The sequence below is a fragment of the Gavialis gangeticus genome, unplaced genomic scaffold (genome assembly GCF_001723915.1).
Source record: "Gavialis gangeticus isolate Ggan-Ray unplaced genomic scaffold, GavGan_comp1, whole genome shotgun sequence".
In the NCBI taxonomy this organism is placed as follows: Eukaryota; Metazoa; Chordata; order Crocodylia; family Gavialidae; genus Gavialis; species Gavialis gangeticus.
This window is the reverse complement of record NW_017729029.1, coordinates 41,579,552-41,597,420: the sequence shown is the minus strand read 5'-3', so window position 1 is coordinate 41,597,420 and position 17,869 is coordinate 41,579,552. Positions and strand designations below refer to the sequence as shown.

At 44.2% G+C, this 17,869-nt stretch overlaps 2 protein-coding genes across 2 annotated transcripts in view; one reads left to right on the top strand and one right to left on the bottom strand.

The window, feature by feature from the left end:
* Window positions 1-5,935, top strand: part of LOC109300693 (ras-related GTP-binding protein A) — a 24,526-nt gene extending 18,591 nt beyond the window's left edge. The window contains exons 8-10 of the mRNA XM_019521472.1: window positions 1,652-1,743; window positions 3,152-3,267; window positions 4,867-5,935. Coding sequence (XP_019377017.1) covers window positions 1,652-1,743; window positions 3,152-3,267; window positions 4,867-4,964 — 306 coding nt within the window. The 3' untranslated portion in view covers window positions 4,965-5,935. The remainder of the gene's footprint in view (window positions 1-1,651; window positions 1,744-3,151; window positions 3,268-4,866) is intronic.
* LOC109300692 (TNFAIP3-interacting protein 3-like) overlaps window positions 5,515-17,869 on the bottom strand; it is a 21,751-nt gene continuing 9,396 nt past the window's right edge. The window contains exons 4-7 of the mRNA XM_019521471.1: window positions 17,325-17,447; window positions 14,748-14,984; window positions 14,269-14,394; window positions 5,515-12,597 (exon numbers count right to left, since the gene is read on the bottom strand). Of these exons, the coding sequence (XP_019377016.1) occupies window positions 12,304-12,597; window positions 14,269-14,394; window positions 14,748-14,984; window positions 17,325-17,447 (780 nt within the window). The 3' untranslated portion in view covers window positions 5,515-12,303. The remainder of the gene's footprint in view (window positions 12,598-14,268; window positions 14,395-14,747; window positions 14,985-17,324; window positions 17,448-17,869) is intronic.

The following is a 17,869-nucleotide window of genomic DNA, read 5'->3' as shown; positions in this document are numbered from 1 at the left end:
TTTTTTTTTTTTTTTTTTTTTTAAAGATCAGTATTGCACTAATGACTGACAGCATTTCATTGTAAGGCCTGTATTATCACTCAGACTGTTTGTGATGCAGGCAGCTAAGTTATTTTCAATTTAAACATGACATCAAAAACCAGAAATGGCATTTTGGGGCTTCTTTACAACATTCACTCATGTTTATGAAATGCCACATTTCCTCTGGACTTACAGTCCCTGGAAGAGAAAGCCCTTTGACACATTTGTAAAAACTATCCAAAACCCAGTAATAACTCAAATGTTTATCTGAGAATTGGGTACTGCCCATGTAATTTGTTATTGGCATAGCATTCCACTAGTCCAGATATGTGCATATCTGGATGAATACACTCTCAGATTCAAAAATAAGATCTATTTTCATATTTTAAATAGAAGCATCTACCTCAGGCACTTGAATGCTATAGTTCTCACATAACCTTAGTACAGTGATACTCAACTGGAGTGGTGCAGCACTTTGGGGTGCCTTGAGATCCTTTCAAGGATGCTGCGGGGTGCTGCACAATGTTATCACTGTTAGGCGTGCAAACGTGATTTACAAGATAAGCTCAGAGATTTCGTATAGGAATCCACAGTGCTTAAAAGCACCTTGACCTGTTGTGTTCCAAGTTCTTTGCAACAGAAGAATTGGTCTTTTGTTTTTGTAATCGACAGGAGCAAACCAAGCTGGCCCTTTTCAGTCTAAGTTGGCTGAAATGATTGCGTCTAAAATGATTTGAGAACCATTGCCCTAGTTTATAATGCCACATAAAGAAAGCAAGAGCCTAATGACGTTTACCAGTGTCCTCTGTTACTGCCAGGTCTTATTGCAGATATCACAGCTTGTTCCATGACTTCTGGAAGTTTAATGCATAAGCTGTTATGTTGCCCTAAAATACTCTCAAGAAGAGAGACACAAGCCAGAAAGAGCTAATGCATGACAGCCTTCCTGCAGCAGAATGACTGACCATTTGGGCTTCAGTCTATAAGAATGTATGAAGTACCACAGTCACTTAGGACAGGACTGCCCAATTTCTAAGTCACTGGGGACCACATGCCCTACCACTGACACTGGAGGTGGCCACAACCCCTTTAGGCTGCATGCTGTGTGCACCAGGGCATTTCCTGACCTCCTTCCACTGTACTGTGCACATAGGTAGGTTCTCCCGCCCCTTGCTGTATTGCTGGCAAATGGGTCATCTCCTTCCTCCAAAGCAATAGAGGCACATAGCCAGGTGGCTGGAAGTTAATTGCTTGCATGATGCATGCAGCCCACAGGCTACCAGTTGGACAGCCCTGATATAGGACAGAATCAAGTGTAGCTGTGGCCACATAATTAGTGTTCCCCACCCAGGCCTAAGGCAGAACTTAATTTTCCTCAAAATGTATCATTCCTTGGATGAAAAATGCTTCCAGAAAATTGGTGCAGACAGACCTTGAATAGGAATGAAGTGTCTTAGAACAGTTGCTTGAAGTGGCCACAGTGTAGCTTCAAGTATGGGGGTGGTTTGACTTTTGGAAAATGGCAGGGTGAAAGAGAGGAGATCCACAGGACTATCTGTTGGAAATATGGGTGGAAACCTCTGCTTTGATTGAATTGCTATTGATTTTCTTTTTTTTTCCCCCCCCCAAGGTCATTTCCCACTATCAATGTAAAGAGCAGCGTGATATCCACAGATTTGAGAAAATTAGCAACATTATCAAACAGTTCAAACTGAGCTGCAGGTGAGATGGATTATCAGGTTTTTTAGCAACATTAAAAAGCACATGTAGTTTTCAGCATGCGAGTGGGAGTTGGAATCCTCACTTCGTGCTGCTTCTGCTTCTTCTTGTGTCCTTGTCATAAACTACACGTTTTTCCAGAATCTTACACAAGTGATGGCTCTTTCCATTGCTGTAGCAAGGTCCTCCTTCATACAAGTCTCACCAAGGAGTCGGCAAATGAGCATGTGCTCTGCAGTCTTCACTTCACCACACTCACATATATTCATGTCATTAGAGTAGTTGCATTTGACTATGTTTGTTTTTGATCTTCCAGTTTGCATGTGCAGGCAATTCAAGCATTGAATTGCTGGCCAGTCTAGATCCACCCCTCTTGGAAGGTCCTTCTGGGGTTTCCAGGTCCATTTCAGAGGACCCATTTTGTACTGATTTACTGCAGCTCTGATTAGAGATAAATGGCCACTCTGTGCCCAGCCAGGCACACCTGGTACTTAATGTCTTTTGTAGTGCAGTTCGGGCTTGATATGAGGAATAATGCTGTGAATAGTTGGCCTCCAAAGAAGATGTCTTATCTAAAGTGGTATCTGTAGTCAGTTTCCCCTGCCTTTCATAACTTCCTTGTGCCAATCATTGAACGTGGCATGTTTTGAAATGGCAGTTGTTCTTTTCCAATTTTTTTTCCCCTGAGCTCTGCAGAACAGTTACTGAATTGAGCTGGTGACCTAATGACAGTTGGTGACAACACTTTGTGGCACTGTAAACTTAAACGAACTTGACTATAAGAGCCAAAAATTTAGTTTGAGAGGAAGCACTTGCTAAAGCAAATGTAGTAGCAGTCACAATTTGGAAGTTTAATGCTTAAGCCGCACTACAAGATTTGAAAAGTTTCTTTTTCAAAATGTCTCCGTCTTTGTCCCCTGTCCCAAGATTCCACAGAGGTTTGGAACATGGTGGTGGAAACAGACATGTGACTATGCGGCTTAGGCTGCCTCCATAGTTTTTGGTTTCCTCCTGTCCTGTGTTCCTTATCCCCAGATTTATTCCGGATGGCATGCAGTGGGTAAATGACGCTGACTTAAGCGTAGCAAACTTGAACAAACTGAATGTGCAGTATGTAGAATTTTCTTAGTGGGTTCCACCTGCAAAGAACGCTTTAGTTATTCAGCACTGAATAAAAAGAATCTAATACATTTTCATGTTTTGTAGCTGTAAAGTGAGAACTGCAGCCATGCATTAGGAATTTATCAAAGCCTAATGACTGAATTGTTACTGTGCAAACAAAGTTTTTGACTTCAAACTGTGATCTGAAAAAGTGTCCTTAGAAATGAGATGCTGTGCAAATGAAGAGCTTACTTTTGGAAGAAATGTTCTTTCAGCAGAAGCTAACTTTGCTTTTCTTTCCCCCTTATAGTAAGCTGGCTGCTTCTTTCCAGAGCATGGAGGTCAGGAACTCTAACTTTGCTGCTTTCATTGATATCTTTACGTCGAATACATACGTGATGGTGGTCATGTCAGATCCTTCCATACGTAAGTTCGAGACTATACACATTTTTGGGGTTGTTTTTCCAAAGAACTAAAGCTGATTAGCTCATATTTGAATTGGGTGGCTTAAAAGAGCTCCCGTCTATACGTTATGGTGGTTAGGCTGGTTCTGTGTGTTAACCATGCTGTCTCATTGGTTGCAAGCATGGTTAAAAGGGCTTGGTCTTGCAGTGCAAAAAAGGATCAAGCTTTGACTATGAAGTTCAGTAGTTTTTGTTCTTTTTAGACTTGGGGCACCCAGTGTTAGACTGAAGATGCCCCTTGGAAAATGCCGGCTCTTAGTTTCCACTTGTTTTTTGACTGCAGAAAAGCAATAGAGCCATTTTTTTCCATTGCAAAAGACTCGGAAGGAGACTACAGCAAGGAAGTATGGTTTTAAAACTATAGATTCCTATTTGAAATCTCTGGGTTTATCTTGTGAATCATGTTTGCACACTTAATAGTGTGACACCTTTGAAAGGATCTCAAGGCAGCTCAGGGTGCTGTGGCATCCTGGTTGAGAACCACTGATCAGGTTCTTCAGTGATGTCATCCAGAATGATAATTAATACAATGAATATGGGAGTTTAAATTGGTCAGTGCCCATCAAGAAGTCTGTTTCACTAAAGCAGCACAGAGTAAATACTCTTGCTGTATCGTGGCAGCTGTGGAGGCTTTTGTGGAGCAACTCAACTTAAACGTGTACACTTTCTGTATCAGCTGGGCCTCATACACAGAAGCAATTATGGATGCATCTACATTTTTCAAAAAATGTCTAGCCTGGTGTGATGGCTCTTAGATATTCAATAACACATTCCTGTGTTTTACTGCTAAAGATTTGCATTAGGCTACGTCTGTTATGCAGCTTGACAACTTTAACTAAAACTTGTGGTGTGCTGTGCTGTGCAGCACAACCTGCTGGAGCATGGTTCCAGTGCAACAATTCCCTAAAGAACAGCAAATACTTTCCTTATTGTATTTGATCATTCCCATCAGTTAATCCAACCACGCTGTGGACTTGCTGGCCATTGCAATATTGCTGTGCTTTAGGAACTGACATAGGGGAGTTGAGAAGCTAAAGCAACTTCCTTCCATAATTCCAACCCATTAGCAAACCTTGCTTCACTGCAGCTGTCTCTGACTCTGACAGTTATTCTTTGATCAGCGAGCCCAGATCTACTTATTGCTTCCACATATCAAGAGCAGAGCTAATTGAGGGCAGATTGCTTTCCAGAGTGTTGATACGTTTTCCTACAGGTAATGCTCTTTAGGCAGAGAAATTCTATTCTTTAAGTCACCTTCCCAAAAATCTGGTCAGTAAAGAATCTGTCACTCATTGTGGCATGGTGAAGCCTGTAGGATAGTCCCTTGTCTGTTGCCATGTTTCACAGAGTGAAACCCAGAGATGCAAAGCATTAGTGAATATGTGAACCAAGCCACTCAGAATGTTGTAGCGTCCGTCCTGCTGCTGCGAGCCAGAACTACAGCAGGGAGACTTCCTTGTTGACCTTTCCAGGCAGCTCTTAACTTACTATCCTTTCCATACTTACATACCTTCTGGTTTTGTTCTCCCCCAACCTCTCTCTTCCCTCTTCTCCTTGCCAGCTTCTGCAGCTACACTGATCAACATCCGCAATGCCAGAAAGCACTTTGAGAAGCTGGAGAGAGTGGATGGACCAAAGCACAGTCTGCTTATGCGTTGAACATTGGCCAAGTCGTATGATCCTTGTGGGGAAAAAGTTGGAACTACATTTTCTAGGAGAATCTAACAATGTGGGTGTCTTTGTGGGCTTTGAAATGAGTGTGCTGCTTACCACTGCAATCTTCGTTTTTTTTTCTCCTTTTAACGTTGGACACTAGTCGCTCAGATGACGTCTGGATATACTGTGGACCTTCAAAAGAGACTTCCTGGCATATTAGGGATTGGGAAGGTGTGAGGGCAGGTGATGTGCACGTGGTCTGATAAAGCTGGTTGCCATAGTCTCACACAACGAAGCCTTTTGGTGTTTTGCTGTATTCCAGATGACCACATAAATCACAAGGATGGAATACTTACTATTTTATCAGCAAGTTGCTAGAATACATTTATAAATTTCTCCTTGTCTTCAGTCGTGAAAATAAATTTTTGCTACCAGGGATTTCAGTTCCCAGAGCTCTGGAAGTGGTTTTCTTGTTCTGCATTGAGGCAGCTTTGCCATTGGGATAGGCAAAGAGATTTAGTAGCTGCATTTCTCTCTTCTTAATGTTTGGGTCTTTTTTTTTTTAATCAGACACTTCCAGATCCTCATTTGAGAGGGATTTTTTTTAATTGTGTCAGAATTCACTTGATCAAAGGGCATTTTAGCCATAAAGCCATTTTCAGTCATTTTAATGTTTTTGCTGTGATTGAAACTTGCCATAGTGTGGGGAAAAGATCATCCTTCTTAAAGGCAAAGAGTAGAAAGCACTGCTTCCTCTTAATGGTCCTTGCACTCCAGGTCTTCATCCATATGAGGTGCTGCAGAGGGAAAGGAGAAACAATGTCTGTTCCATTGACTGGATCATGTGTGCATGAGCTAAGTTAGCTGAAAAAAGCCAGTCTGACAGTATTGCACACCATTGTGACGCTACATTACTGTCTAATTTATTTTTACTGGACTTGTCTCGCTTCTCCATTAAACATGGGAAAAATGAACAGCACTGTTGTTAAGGGAACTCTCTAAGGTGATGAACTGGATGGGGTTAGTGTTGGTGTTTGCGGAGTGAGATGTTACTGAGTCTAAAAAGTCCAGCACTTTTGATTTGTTCTTTCCTCATGTTTCCCTCAACCTATCACTTTACTTCCAAGACAAACTAGTAAAAAGCAAATTTTTCACAGGGTCTGAAATGTGAAGTACTTGTCTTTACTTAGCCCAACACAATACCTCCAGAATTGTCCAGCATTTCTAAATTTATACATTATTGAACATCAGTGCCTCATGAAGCCTGTTCACAGGGCACATCTATATCCTTTGCTGTCAGGGTTATTTTGAAACCTAGAGTTGCGGAGTCAGCATTCCAGCAGGAGTGAAATTTCCTGTTACCCAGGTGCACTAAAAATGCAGACATTTCATCGCATGGAAGGTTTTTTGAGTGGATAATATAAGCTGATGAGACTTCTAGTGCTCCCGAGGTGACTAGTATGGTGCGTGCTATGGCATGGGATATGCCAGTATGGCCAGCCTGTGCTACCAACCCAAATCAATCCCATACAGGAACAAGGGGGAGTGAAACAACAAAAGCTCCCCTCAGGTAATCCCTGTCCATTGCAGCTCCTGTTCTGAAGTTCAGCCCGTAGAAATCTTGAGAATTTTTTTTTTTAATCTCCAAGTGCAACTCTCCAATGTGCTGCTTGAATCTAGGGGACTTCAATTATAGAAGCATCCAGGCAATTACCAGGAAAGATTCTTGGCCCTCTGCTCTTGTCATCCGTGCTTTCTCAAACCTCAAATACTGCTGGGGAAAGCAGAAAATGTCCTGTCCCTCCACATTCTGAGCATCCATTCCTAATTTTGGTTTTAATTTCACCATCCTATGACAGTTGCAGTTTGGAGCAGGTTTGAATGCTGTACCTGTAAGATGTTAGATGGTTAAATGAGGCATAGAAGTAGGAAGATGTACATTACTGTTGCAGGATGCAAAAATGAATTTTCTAATACCATGTGTTGAGAGAAGGGGAAGCAACTTGGAGCAGTTCACAAGCTGCTAGTTTCTTGAAGTAAAATTTCAGTAGCTAAGATACAAAGCAGAATAATGCTGAAAATATTACTTACCATGGAAATTGTTGTGTGATGTAGACTTTCTTCATCCCACTTGTGTCTTCTGTGGAGCACGTTGGTGTAGTAACCTGAAGTTCACTCTTTCATTGTGTCTGTTCATGGTCTAAACTTCCCCAATTTCAGATGGGTTAATAAAGCATGTTAGCTGGGCTACTGTAACTAGTATGTATGTTACAGCTGCACCTAGTATCTTAGGTGCTCACCTGCTTTGGGTACTTTCAAGCAGGTCCTTGGCTGTTTATAATACGCACCCTCCAGTGTGAGATGAGTATCCCTCCCTGTGTGATAAGTCTGCTAGAACAGCCCTTGTGTCAGTTTACCAGCTGTTTAACTTGGTGCACAGCATTGTGATGAAAGATTTAAACTGTTTTTCTTCACTGTTCTGAATGGAGCATTGTTTTGGTTGCTTTCAAAGACAAGCTTGTAACGGAATTGTGCTCCTTGCTATCAGTTTGTTGCTTGGTATTTATTTGAAATAGCAGATTGATTTAAAGCTGCAGAGGGGCATTGCCATCAGAGGGCAGTGTTTAGTTTTGGCATCAAAGAAACCTTGGCATGTGAGATCAACATTCCACCACAGGATTTGCTATAGCACCAGCAGTGTTTTATAGACCAGTGCTAACAGGGTTGTTCCTGCTGCCCTGAGAGAAGTCCTGTTGATATTCATCATCAAGCAGCAGGGAATGGGATGTGAAGCAAGTCCTATTTTTGGCTGGTTTGGAGAACTCAACCTTTTAATTACTTATTACGGCCGTATCTCGATCTTCTGTTGATGGAGCTTAAGATTTAGGGGCAAGACGGAAATGTAATTTCATGTTGCAAGAACTAAATTTTAACGGGGTCCTGTTGTGTTCTTTTGTCTCCCAAAGACATGCACGATTAATGTCACTGTGATGTACCATAATGTGTGCATCTGCAAGGAACAAGCGTTGAGGTGAATGCGACACTACTTGTCTTAACCACTCCAACAGTGGTCAAATGAAAACACTCTTAATCTTCACTTTACATCCCCAGCATACCTTGCTGGCTAAGTTCCCATCACTGTCTCTTCTTCCCAAATAATCTTCCTGCTTTAATGCAATGTACCCATAATATTTTCAGTTCTGTCAGGGCAGAGGTTGTGGGGTATGTTGCTAGCTCACTTACTGCATCTGTAAATTTATGAAGACGGGTTGTAATGGCCTCCCAGTGCCAGTCTGTTCTGTTGCCCTTTGCTCCTGGGGGGTTCTGTAACCATTTCCTTCCTTCCTGCTGTTTGAATGAAGCTGCAGCATGGAGGAAAGAGACTACAGTTGGTCTTAAAATGAGAACTGTTCCCCTTTTTAAAGGTTGATTTATTAAATGGATCTTCACTTCCTTGGGGAATACTGAGGTCAACTGTTCATAACTGCAGCCTACTGGCATTTGAAGTCCTTTTATAAAGTTGCAGTCCCCTATCTTCTGTATGGCAAGAAGCTTTGGGCAGTACATGCTAAGCAGCTGAGGGCTGGACACATTTCTTGAATTGTGGCATGCACAGTTGAAATGCTTTTCTGCTAGCATTTCACTTAGAAATCTAACCTGCTTGTTCTAATTCCTCTGCCTTCTTTCAGATTTAAGGCACAACATATAAAAAACAACTTTGAAGTATGGGGTTCCTGTTTCCTAATACAACCACTCTTTTCAAAGGTCTACTGAAAAGTTTCTTGGGTGTCTCCACTCCCTTTCCTCTACTGATTGGAGTGTGAGATTAGAAAATCTGTGCGTATTGTTCCCTTACTCCCCAAAAGACTAGCATCTATTTGATTGGCACATTGGAAAATGGAGTGCTTACACATTAATTCTATCAAGATCTTGTCCAGGACACTTGCTTCTGAGCAATCGTGGCTGCTTGTCCTAGTACTGAATCTCATTCATACTTGTGCCAGGAACTCTTGGGCCTAAATCAATAACCGTGGAGGCATCTTGTTGCTGAACACTGCGGTGGTGTCTGTATAGGTGGGGGGGGGAATTCAAGCTGCTGTTTTAGTGATGAATTGACAGAAGAGCAAAAGGACTGTCAGGTGTTTTATACAAACGGTTTCTGAGGACTGAAATCCTGTAATTGTGTTTGCTTACAGAAGAACTCAGATCATTAACCCTGTCTACTCTGGCCTTGTTTTCAGTATAGTGTGAGGCCCATGACTGTCAGGAGTCATTCTAACTGACCTGATGCTAAACACAACTTAACTCACGGTCTACACAGACTGTCAGACATCATATGAGATCACAGGTAAACAGTACAGAAAGCACTAATCAGGGTTAATTTTAACCAGCCTTACTCTAATGAAAGGGAAAATCTTTGGCTTGACCAACATACAGTACACCAGTTATTCTGTATTTAGATGGTATGTTAGTGCTGCTGCATGTCTAACTTGAAGGTTTGACTATAAGTCCAAGATAATAGCAATATGAAGGAAAAGCTCCTGTCCCAGAAGCACTTGAGAGAGATGCTAGGCTAGTAGAGGAGGATTAAGATTGGTGGATATATGCTGGTGTGTCAGCAGTTCAACATGGAAGATTTGCATGCAGCTTGCTGTGTTTGTTGGATTAATTGCTACTGGCAGTGTCCCCTGCAGCAACACTTGCTATAGGCTGCTCTTCTCTCTGAGCTGATTTGTTTCCCTTTACATCTTTTATTTAAAAGCCACAATGCTCTTGTTGATCACCACTGGATTCATGGCCTAAGAACTGGGTGGATCAGAGCTTGGTTGATGGTTAGAATTACATTTGAAAAGCACTGAAATCCCACTGAAGTTGATCCAGTCCTTGGTCTTTCTTGGAGTTCCATGCTCTGCATGGTTTGTGACTTTAACGGAGTTCTTGGTTATAAGGCTCTTTAGTACACTTGCTCGACAACTTCTGCCCCACCTCTCAAACTGGCCTCGTGTGGGTGCTGCATGCAGCACGGGTCCTGGAACAGGTGCCACGTACAGCTAATGTCCAGATGGGATGCCATGTGTGACTTGCAGTTCCTAGCAATATTCCTATCCAGACCCCACACTGTTGCTGTGGAAAGGATAATGCTTAGTTATACGAGGCAGTTACATTAGAAGACTTGCATGTGGGTCCACTCAAGACCCAGGGCCAGCACCAGGGGCTGGATGATGGGGCCCTATCTTTGACACCCACTTTATATTTTTGAATCTACAAATTGATGCATGTTCAATTGTGGGCTCTCAAGTCTTCTAACGCAACTGCCTCATATAACTAAGCATTATCCTTTCCACAGTAACAGTGTGGGGTCTGGATGGGGATGTTGATAGGAACTGTTTGGTACAGTACTATCATAAACATCTGCTATAGGCCTTGGGGTCAGTCTGGGATTCCATTTCCCAGTGATACTGTCTTGCTGTGTGACGACATACCAATCACATCACCTCTTTTACCACATATGTTGTCTGGGGAAAACTTACCTTCCAGCAGTGTTGTGAGCCTTAATGTTTGTGAAATGTTTTGCCTGGAAGAACCTCTGCTTTGAGATCCCCTGGTGTAGTCTTTGGGTATAAAATTGTGGGACATGAGACCTCTTTTAAGGAGAGTGTTCTAACACTGAGTCTTTTTTTCTTTTGGGTTTGTTGTAGACCTTTGAGGCATAGTATTGCTGACTGGGTGTTTGGTATTTCCCCTTAGTATGGAAGGCAGTAAAATTTCCTTATTTGGAGACTTTTTACTGGAGTTTAAAGGCAGACTTTGGTTGTAAGACTCTTCCCATTTCTCCTATGAGTAGGTGTTCAGAGTTTCATGACCCAGTTACTAACCTGCCAAACCTAGGGATTCATAACTCTGTGTGTAGATGCTCTTCATGCCAGAATGACTCTGGATTTCTGAGGTGGCTGTAACCTTAGTATGTTGGTATTTCTGAGCTGGTTATCTGTGCTCTAGGTATTTATGCCACACAACTTTGGTTTCTGAGCACTGATGCCTGCAGAAGCATTGGCTAACCACACAAGCTCATGTGTCTATCATGCATCAGATAAAACGTAACATAAGATCCTTCCACAGATGCTTAACAAAGTGGGTATCCAGCCCACCTCTAGGTTGCCTTTTGAAGCAACACAGTTTTGTTGTTAACAGTTGCCTACTGAGGAGGTTGGTTTTGCTTGGATTTGGGGGCTTTCAGCTCTAGGTCACTGTCTGAATGCAGCGAGGGCCCAACCTGTGACCAGTTGCATTCAGCCCAGTTCCTAATGGACAGCAGTCTACATTACAGACTGGCTGGTGTTGCCACAACCAACTAATGAAACTGCTCCTGAGGCCATATGAGTGAGCTCCTCACCCCATTCTTGGGGCACAGATGGAGAAATATAAGGAAGTTTCCTCTTTTGCAGGCCAGACATTGTACCTTTCCCCACCCCCTTGAAGACAGAAACCTTTACTTTATCTCCAGAGCTACCGGGTCAGCTGCCATTGGTTTCTAATGAAGAAAAGAACATACTGCTGCCTGTCTGACAGGCGCTTAGAAACCAAGGTATTTGTATGTACTTTTAATAGATTGTGCAAAGCTCCACATCCATAAAATCTAGGGGAAAAGGTTAAAATAAATAAAAACAAGTTGTCCCTGGTTTTCTCTGGCTGAGTTTCTGGTGTAAGTGAGAGCTACTATAGCAGAGCTGAAGTCCTCCAAGACTTAATGAGGCACTGGAAGACACTGTTAATTGAGGACAAAATATAGCAAAGGAGCCTGGAGTCCTTTTACAGCAATAGGAGCAATGACCCCTTTTCAGATGCAAACAGAAGCGTCACCTAATTTTACCTTGAGGCCTCCTTTTTCTCAGTGCCCTTCTTGATGTGTGGGACAATGTGCTTCTTCAAGCTTTATCTCCCTAGAGTATGTTGGAAGTTAGCCTGAAGCTGGAGGTGGTCTAGGAGCAAGGGAGCATGAACTGCCTTTGGAGGTGGGTTCACATCAAGGCCTGCTCACAAACACTCCATTGTTATTTCAGTGGTGTGGACAAAAGACAAGAGAGGAAGCAAGGCAGTTCATCTGGGCTTCTGCTGCATTGGAACTGGATCAGCCCTCAAGCCCTGATTTGGTCTGAGCTGTAACCAGTAGTGACAGCTGAAAGCATCTGTGGTGATTTGCCTGCCTGGTGCAGAACAGCACTACAACTAGTTCCTAGTTGCATTAGAAATATGGACCCAGCTGGAAATGATGGCAGAAGATGATGTATTAGCTTACAAGAGACTGCCTTGGAGTTCTGTCTGCTGTTTGTGTCTTTCCTTCCTAGTAGTCTCTGTTGAAAGGGGAGGCCTGTGCTTGAGCATCTGGGGGCTGGTGATGCTTGGTCTGCTCCCCTGTCTTGGGGCCATGCTTCTCACAGTGCTTGTTGCAGGTGCCTTGCTTGGGTGTGGAGGAAGAAGTGCTGTGTGCAGAGGAAATGGGTGCTGGTGGCTTCTCATGGCTGTTGCAGCGATGAACCAGGATGGGCTCTTTGGGGTGAGACTTGCTCTTCAAGAGGCGCTGAAGCAGCTGCTTATCTGACCTTTCCTTCCTGAAGTCATCCTCAAAAATCTTGAGCTATGGAGAAGCAAATAAAAAAAATTAAAAGAGAACTGATGCAGGGATCTCAAGGCAGGTCTGTGCAACTGAGACATTAAGCCAGCTTTGAACATGGCCCAAACCCTATCCAGGCCCATCTGGGGACTCATTCCTATCTCCTGCCCTGATTTCCTTTTCCCTATAAGGCCAGGGCTTTCTATAAAAGAGCAGGAGAAAAACTTTCAGCTGTTCACCTATCTAGTCCTCAGCCTGGCAATTAGCTGCCTTTATAAATAGGAACACAGGATGGAAAGAGGGTAAGTCTTTGAGCCCAATACATGACTAGTGTGAATCCTCAGGCTTTGCAGAGCAAGTGTTCTGGGATGTTGAGGGTAAGGAGCCTTGTGCCATCTACTTGGAGACCAGGAACCTATTGCAGGGGTGGAAATTAACTTGGTATAACTGGAGATCAGGGAGTTTACACAAGCTGGGCATGACTGGCTGGAATGAGTGTCTTGCATTGCTTTCAAAAAGCAATGCTCTTTTAAATAGCTTGTGGCTGCTGGATGCTGGCCAGCTGTGTTTGACTGGGATCACAAGAGCGGGATGTTTTTTGAATTGCCAGTTCAATGACCTTCTCTTGGGACTGGGAAGTTGGGCACTGTTCTTCCCTGCACCTGTTGTTTGTGCTCACTGCTGTAAACTGAAGGCAGAATGTGCCATTGCTCTTCCTTAAACATGCTGCTGAGGTGTGGGGGTCAGGCTGTGCTGGCTTTGCAGAGCCTGTAGCAAAATATTTTGTCATTAAAATTAGATCTAATTTCTCAATTCTTCTAAAGAGCCTGTTGCCGTAATGTCCAGCAGTTGGCTGTTGAAGCAGGTCAGAGTAGGGAGCTGCTCTTGCTGAACTACTTCTTTGCCATAACCATATTTTAAATGCAGAATCTGCTAATGGCTGTAACTCTGCAAACCCCAATCCTATGAAGAATCCAATGTCATAGTTGGGACACTTCACAAAGGATCCAGGAAGGACTCCCCTACATGCCCCCCTCAGTTCATGTGCTATGTAACTTGTACAGAGCACTTAGGCAGGTCTTTCCCTCTTTTTCAGAAGCATTGGGAATTGGTCAGTGCCAAAAGCACGAAGCAAAACTAGCTTGGGCTGTTTTGATCTAGCAAGGCAAACCTGCTCTCCCTAGATCTGTTCTGTAGGGCTGTGCAACATTTCACTGGCCGTTTCATTTTGACACCACATTTTGATGTTGAAGCAGCAAAATCAAAATGAAACAAAGGGCGTCGATACAGCCTCAAACAAAACGAGGCTAGTCGAAATGTTTAGACCATAGCGTTGGGGATGGGAAGTCAGTCCAGCTGGACTGACTTCCCATCCCCCAGTGTTGGATGGGGCAGGGCGCAGGGAGTCAGCCCAGCTGGGTGACTCCCTGGCCCCAGCCTGATCTAGTGAAATGTCGAAGCAGCCTCACTGTTTTGGCAAAGCAAAACGGAACAGCTGTTTCGAATCGAAATGAAATTTGAAACAGAACGCTGTTCCATTGAAACCTCGAAATTCGAGGCGAAATGGAACGGTGCCATTCTGTGCAGCCCTACTGTTCTGCACTGATTGGGAGACTCGTGCACATCTTGTTCAGCTGCTCCATTCTTCTGCAGGTTGATGGCATTGGCAGGGAGGCCATCCAGGGAGGGACCCACCTGCTCCTGCAGAAGTGCCATCTGCTGCCTCATCTCCTCCTCCTTCTTCCGCAGCTTCTCGTTCTCTGCCTTGATGCGCTCCCGGTCTTTGTGTTCTGTCCTGTAATCTGCCTCATAAATTTCTGTCTGTGAAAGCAGGAAGAGGTGTCTATCAGGAGTCTGCCTGACCTTGCCTGGTAAGGAAGGCTGCAAAGCAATTCTCATGCAGGGTCAGGGCCCCCTTTTCCCCCTGGCAGCTCCATGTATAATGATACAGTGTTAGAGGAATACTGCAGGGCTGCCGGCATATGGATCACCACTCGGCTCTTCCTGTGGGACACTGAAGAGGCATGGAGTTCACGGCAAATGGACATTAGCCAGGCCCTTTCTTCCTCAGGTGTCAGCCACAGCAAATATCTAAGCAGGATTCTCTCCTCTCCCCACTCCCCAGTCACTTTCCCCTGGAGCACCTGCACCTCAGGTGACCCGTACGGAGTTACCTGGCACTTCAGGGCTTCCAGCTGGTCCTTCAGGTCTGTCACCTCTTTTTCAGGGTCTGAGCTGCTATTAAAATGTGGGAAGTGCTGACACTTCCTGGGCTTGCAGCTGTCACTGCCTTGCACTTTTGGACCAGCTGCTTCGTGTTTCCTTGGAGAATTCTCCTTCACATTCTTCTGAAGTTGGAACTGGAAATCTGGGAATTCCTCCCAGGGCATGGATGAAAACACCTCTGCACCCTAAGGAAAGCAATTCTTGAAGGTCAGCTCTTGGCATCCTCCAGCAGCATCATCACTTCTTGAAAATGACTAGTATCTTAGAAAAGCTGGTCAATTTAACATTGGTCCCGTGGGTTGCTCTTTCCTTTCCCTGATACTGTGTACACTGCTAGCTGCAGTTCCGTGTCAAAGTAACAGCCCCATTATGCTGCTACCAGCCAGAGTTAGGGATTCTGTGTGGGAAATATCTGCTGTTGAACCTGTTGTTTGTAACCTGGACCTTTCTGGGTAGAGGAATGGTCCCACTGGCCACTGTACCTGTTCCACAGCATCTCCCAGGCAACACTGCAGGAACCAGCTCACAACCTGCTGGAACTCAGCAGGACAGGCCAGTTCTGAGTGCCTGAACAGTGTATTAGTCAATGGAAATCCTGAGTCATGCCTGTATTGTTGGCATGGGACTTGTGATAGAAGACTGGACCATGCCTGAGGCAGCAGACAGCAAAAGTGTAAAGGCAAAACTAAGGAGTCATGGTACCCAACCTGCTCTCAAGGGAGTACTCTGCCACTGAAGAGACTACAGCAGATATCCTGGCTGTCTCATTACAGTAAAATTGGGTATCTTCTGCACCAGTTTATTTTGGGCAATTTTGAGTCATGATTACTGTAAGAGGAAGGTGCTCAATTCACTCAAGACAAGTCTGAGTGGCTGATAGCAACAAGATAGGAGGAACAACAGTTCTAGGACTTTTGTCTTGATGTGACAGCATGGTCCAGTGATTAAACACTGGGCACTTAGGAAATATGGGTTGTTCCTGCCTCTGAGCCAGCCCATTATATGACCTCAATCAAGCATCTACCTGTCTGAGTATTAGCTTTTCTTCTTACCACCCTTTATTTATCTAGTCTGCTTCAGCTGTAAGATCCTACGAGCAGAGGTGCTTGCTACACAACAGGAACTCTACATCATCCTGGGGCATTTAGATGTTGCTGTAATACAGGTAACAGTGTGGTGGTTATTGTGACTGTCACCCTGTTTTGAAACCTATGCTTTCAGTATGGTTGCACTGAAATGATTCTCCAGCACTGCAACTGGCTGCTGGAGAGTGGGACTGACTTTATACTGGAGCCTTGATCCAGCTTGGTTCCTATTAAGAACAAAGCACAGTGGAGTGCTTATTGGACAGCCCAAAGAGTACAATTGTAACCAAGCTGTGTCACTCTTGAAAGTCAACATCAACCAGGAAGACCTTGGGAGGTGCAGTGGAAAGAGGACTGAGTGCTGATTGCCTGGCAAGGTCATATGATCTAAGACTACAATTTGGTTTTCACTGAGACAGCAGCTGTTCTGCTGTTCTGTTCTAGCCCCCATGCCGCAGGTGGTGAGTTCTTTGTGTGCTATCTAACTCTGCTCAGACGAGGTCCCATACTCCTCTAATGGCTTGTCTACACTTAAAGATGAATTAGGATTAAGGTGAGATGTAATCTAAAGTAGTGGTTTTCAACCTTTTTTTGCACCAGGACCCATTTGTAAACATTGACCAGTCCTGACCCCAGTGCCCCTTGCTCCCAACCCACTGCCCCCAGCCCCCCAGTGTGTGGGGCATGGGTGGGGGCGCAAACAGCCCTTTGCAGGCTGGAACTCTTGCCAGACTGCAAGGAAAAAGCCATGTTTCCCATTTGTTTTATCCTTTAATGGGGAATCCATTTTTAAAGTTTGTTCACAACCCTTCCATAGGTTCTTGTGACCCACGTGTTAAGAATTGCTGATCTAAAGCATCCTAGTGATTCCCAGATAACTCCCTTGTACACACTACTTCCAGAGTATATGGGTACACATGGCTATTCTGGAACGGCTTTGCCTGAATAACTCTTCCAGAACAATTCCTGGTGTAGAAGGCTCTGCTGGAGTCCAAGATGGACACCCAAATTCAAAAAACCTACTCCAGATCCACATTTAACATGTGCATCCTGAACTGCAGTAGTGGTCTTTGGGGAGTAGGTCTTACTTGGTGCTGATACCTGACCATGGTAGCCAGCTCCCTAGGCTTGCACAGCCTAGGACATTCTAAAACCCATGTCTGCATCTGCACTAAGCTGCTGATGCTGTCTTTCATCCCAAATCAGCAGGCTGATGACCAGGATGGGTGCCTTTCCAAAACCCAGGAACTGTTCTGAAGATAATGGGGCTCCTCTCCCTCCCCGAGTGACGACCGAGGTGTCTGTTTTCTGAGCAGCAACCTTGAATGCTCTTGAAGCCCAATGAATCATAGCCCTCTGTTTGTAACACTGTAGCCTTTGGATGCATGCCAAAATCCTGTATTCTAATGTAAGAGGGAGGAGGGTTTGTAACAGACTTACAGCTGAGGTCCTTTTCTCCCTGCTGTGGTGTCGATTGCCTTCTAACTGCCTTACATACTCCTGTAAATGCTGGTTCTTCTTGAGCTCCTGGATCAGGGTTTGTTCGTAGTACTCCCTCTTGTTCTGAAACGGGCAGGCAGACAATCAGAAGAGGCATCTACTACCCAAATGGAACAGGCAGGGCCTGGATGATAAACTTGTCCATAGAACAGGATCCAGGAAATGAAAGCTTTCTCCACTTATTGAGCCTTATTGAGAAACATCATGGAGACCCAGCTCTAAAGGGTGAGCTGTAATGTGTCTGCCAAGTGGTAAGCCTTGCAACTCTTTCTGTTGTTTCACCATGTCCTTTACCAGGAGCTAAATTGGTGGAAATATACAGTATAGTGGGGAGAGCATTGATCTGGGATTGAGGAGACCTGAATCCTGTTCCTGGCCCTGTCACCAGCCTGCTGTGTGACCCCATGCAAGTTGCATCAAGTACCTCAGCTTCCTCATCTGTGAAATGGGACTAATGGTACTTCCTTTTTATTTTTTTTTTTTTA